Source organism: Buceros rhinoceros, unplaced genomic scaffold (genome assembly GCF_000710305.1).
Source record: "Buceros rhinoceros silvestris isolate BGI_N320 unplaced genomic scaffold, ASM71030v1 scaffold3051, whole genome shotgun sequence".
Lineage (NCBI taxonomy): Eukaryota > Metazoa > Chordata > Aves > Bucerotiformes > Bucerotidae > Buceros > Buceros rhinoceros.
This window is the reverse complement of record NW_010394640.1, coordinates 1-4,435: the sequence shown is the minus strand read 5'-3', so window position 1 is coordinate 4,435 and position 4,435 is coordinate 1. Positions and strand designations below refer to the sequence as shown.

Genomic DNA, 4,435 nt, shown 5'->3' with positions numbered 1-4,435 from the left:
GAAGTTTGGCTGAGTTTCTATTATGTATAATATTAAGTCTAAACCAACAGTGATGAGAATGTCTAGTCCTCAGTCAGTTCTCATCCAGAAGAAGTCCTTTTAAGATGCACTGGGGTTTTTGTTTTTGATTTGCAGGAGTAAAGATTAAGCAGCAGATATGTGTATGTCATTGACCAGATTGGTGTGAATGTTCTTGGACAGTTCACTGGTGGTTGTTTTCACTGGAGGCTCTTATGTAAAAGACAATCCATAAGCTAATTCTGTCGTCCTTTTGTGACCACTGCTCATGTGCGTGACATTGGTTGTTTAATGCTGAGGTATACCGTAAACATTTGAAATGGCAGAACGTTTTTTGCTATTTAACCTCTTCTGTTAAAAGGTGCTTCTGTAATAATGCAGTAAAACTTTGTTTCTTATGACCAAAAAATGCTTACTACATAATAATGGAGTCAGAAATTAATGACTTTATGCCTGCTCCAAAAGGTTAAGAATATTAGATGGCCAAAACAGCTAAAAATCAAATTCTGCCTGATGACCTAGTCTTCCTCTATTACAGAAAATGGACTTTGTCAACAGAAAAACAGCAATAATTTTCAAGCCATTTTGAATTAACTTTCATAAAGGCTTACTCACCCTTTCTGAAACCAACACAATTTAATTCATATAACATATAAGTAGCTGAATAATCAAAGACAAAAATGATCTAATGAGCTCAACTCACCATTGCATCAGTCTGATGCACCCTGGCCCTTCTTTGGGCTGGAGATGAACCAAATGAAATCAACAGGTCCCTTCCAGCCGAAATCATTCTATAGTTCTGTGATCCTGTGACTCTGAAGCAGTATGCAAGTATTTTAAAAGGTGTGGATAAAATGAAAAATGTTCTTCCGTAGGAAGTGCAAATGTCTGTCTTATGACAGAGAAACTGATTGAACAATGTCCTGAAACCTTTTCACCTGTTACTTTGATTTATCACTGATTAGTAAATATATTGTGGTGGCAAAGTATAGTGTGAAAAAAGGGCTGCAGTCAACTCAACTGTTGACTTTACTAAGTCAATTCATTAAGAAATGTATCAAAGGAAAACTGTTTGGGTAAAGTGCTGTGAAGGGTGCTTATAAACAAAACTAATATACTTCCACACAACTCCTTACATTTAGAGCGGTGGGTTTTTTGTATATATATGATCAAATGATTGTGCAATCAGAACTTAAACATTAGCATTAGAGAATAGTCATTAGTTTGTATTTAAAATGTTATAAACATTCAGTTCTAGGATTTTAAAGTTTAACCATGTTATTCATGTTCAGTGAAAATTGATGTATGGAAAAGCATAAAGGGTCATTTAAACTGTAAGAAGTATGAGGCTTGGATAGTTGGGAGGGGTAAACCTAAATCCTTTTATGTTATTCGTTTCTACTGAATTAAAATGCGTAAGATTCGGATAATTATCTGAATAACAATGAGTGCTGGGTTAAGCTCATGTTCCCAAGAAAGTCAAAGAACTATATGAAGTGAATTGAAATATGTGGAATGTACTATCTCTTGATATTTAATCTTTTTCTCCTTTCTGGTTTTTGTTAAGTTATAGCTGCATAGAAATGCTCAGAGTAATGTTTACTTTTCCCCCTATGTCTGTAGGAAAAAAAACACTTTTCCCTTTAATCAGATAAATGATATTTAGACATTTTGTTTGAAGCACTCTAAATTACAAAAACACTAGAAATTGAATACTATGAACTGCTTAATCTACAAAATATCTGAAACTGAGATATAGCAATATACTACTGCACATATTAACTAACCCATTTTGCTTATAATAGCTTTCCCCATTTGTACATAATGCTCACAGTAGCTCTGACTTTCTTTGATTTTGTGCTTTTCCTTCCAGGTTTGGATTTACTCTTCATAAGGATGAACCTGTGCTCCAGAAAATTGATCTAGAAACTATGTCATACATCAAGACCATTAGTTTAAAGGATTATAATTGCATTCCTCAGTCACTGGCTTATACACATCTCGGAGGATATTTTTTCATCTGCTGTAAGCCTGATACCACTGGGGCTGTCCTACCACAGCTTATAGTGGATGGTGTTACTGATTCTGTGATTGGATACAACGGTGACGTAACAGGCACGCCACATATCTCTCCAGATGGACACTACCTTGTCAGCATTGATGATGCAAAAGGTCTCATGAGGATCCAGTCCATAACAATGAGAGGAGAAATACAGGATGTATTTGACATTCACACTAATTTGCATATATCTGATGTAGCTTTTCAGCCATCGTTCACTGAAGCTCATCAATACAATGTCTACTGTAGCTCTAGCACACAAACTGATGTTCTCTTCATGGAGCTCTCCTCTGGCAAGGTTAAGATGGTGAAAAGTCTGAAGGAGCCTGTCAAGGCAGGAGAATGGCCTTGGAACAGTAAGAACCGTCTTATAAAAGACAGTGGCCTTTTTGGTCAGTATCTCATGACCCCTTCCAAGGAATCTCTGTTTATCCTGGATGGACGGCTCAATAAGTTAAATTGTGAAATCACTGAAGTTGAGAGAGGCAACACAGTAATTTGGGTTGGAGAAGCCTAAGGATTGGTGTTAGCTATTTACTGAATTAATAGTTTTACAGTACATTGCACTTAAATTACACCATTCTTCAATTTTACACAATTTTAAGTTGTTAGACCTTTCTATTCCTGTTATTTTTTTTACTCTAACACAATTTGAATGAAATTCCACATAAAACTTACTAAAACAACAGCTATTTGATAATGGTAGTGCTTACTAATTATCAGATGAGATTGTGTTGTTTGACTGAAATTACTGAATATTGAAATGTATGAGAAATACCATATATTATTTTAAAGGATGTAGAAAAAAAAAAACCAAAAAGCTTCAGGGGATTCAATATGATACTTGGTATTTTTACATGGAAGACTTAAATAAGAGTCAAATTTTAGTTTGTTTTACTTTGGCTTCAGACACAAAATAAGAGCAGTTGTACCACCTTTGACTCCTTAAACTGAAATATTATGTCCTGTTCTGTCCACTCCACAGTTTAATCTTTTTGTGCCTTGAAGCGAAAGTCTCACGTGAAAGGTAAAGCATAGAAATTGCATAATTTATTCCCACTGTGGCTACAGGATTGCTTGTCATTGGAAATAAACTTTTGGTATCAATTATCTAGTCTCAAGTTGTGGAACATACATGGAGAGAAAAAAAGGAGAGGTTATATTTGCAGTGTTTTCTGATCACTGCAGTTTGAGGAGTTTATTTTTATGGTAAGTCTTAGTTGAGAAAGCTGCTTGCAGAGGCTTAACCTTTTGTAAGAAAATAATAGATGTTAGGTTTTTCAGCTATCATAGGGCTTCACCACCAAGGACTTTCGGTTCTGCTAAAGAAAAATATTGCACTTATCCTTTCAGAGAAAACCACGGTCTGAAAACCTAGCATCACAAAGCTTCACTTTTATCATCAAGGAAACTGTTATCTTAAAAACAAACAAAATGCATTTTAAGAAACTGAAAATGCAAAGAACTGGTCTACAACCAGTAGATAACATTATTTTTCTGCACTGTACCGTTGATCCGTATTTGTTAAACCATTTGGATAGGTCAAGAGGTTTTCTATTCCATGCATCCAATTGGTCTAATACAAAAAACCACAAATGACAAGAACTTTGCATTTTTTAATAGTTTGTTTACTTAGAATTCCAATATTAACAGTGGTTAAAGATGTAAATGGGAAAAAGTAAGATTCCCAGAAGTAGAATAACAATTCAGTAGGATCAGAAAACCAGCACTAAACCACTATCCAGACTTAGAGCTATGAATTAAAAGTTCAGGAGTATTTTTATTTTTATTATGTTTTTGCTAAAGAATGCTTATAAGCTCTTAAACTGACCTCCATTTAATTAAGGCAATCAGAAGAAAAATATTTTTTTTTAAAGAAAATTTTGCTGCAATTTAGATTGTATAAAATTGCTTAGAAATATGGAATTTTCTAGCATTGTAATTCTGTGTGCATTTAGCATTCTACCCTGTGTGGTACAGTAGAACTCTCTTTAGCCTGAGCAAACTCCTGGTAGGTAAATTTAACTAAGAGTCTGCTTACCCTTCTAGCTAGTGATTCTGTTTTTCTTTTTAACAACTTTTCTCCATTGTGAACAAACAAGAATCATGTAACCTGTCTGTTAATTATTTGGAGTAGTCTGTCTCATGCATTTTTCTTCTGTAACTTACATGACATGAATGTTCTGTATGTAGAAAATGCTTGACAAAAGGAGAATAAACCCCATACATTTTAAACAGTCCTGACTTTTGTGAATACTCCAGTGTAGCCAAATGAAGTGGCATGTAACACAGACTTTATTTGACAGCAAGGTAGAAGGAAGTTTATCTGCCTATTATTTTATATATATATATATATTT

General features: G+C 34.4%; 1 protein-coding gene across 1 annotated transcript; it reads left to right on the top strand.

Moving 5' to 3' along the window:
- Window positions 1-1,891: 1,891 nt before the first annotated feature.
- LOC104501464 (follistatin-related protein 5-like) lies at window positions 1,892-2,594 on the top strand (the record flags this gene model as incomplete). Its single annotated transcript, XM_010145275.1, has 1 exon — window positions 1,892-2,594. A coding segment is annotated over one exon (703 nt), but the record flags the coding sequence as incomplete, so codon positions are not given.
- Window positions 2,595-4,435: the final 1,841 nt, after the last annotated feature.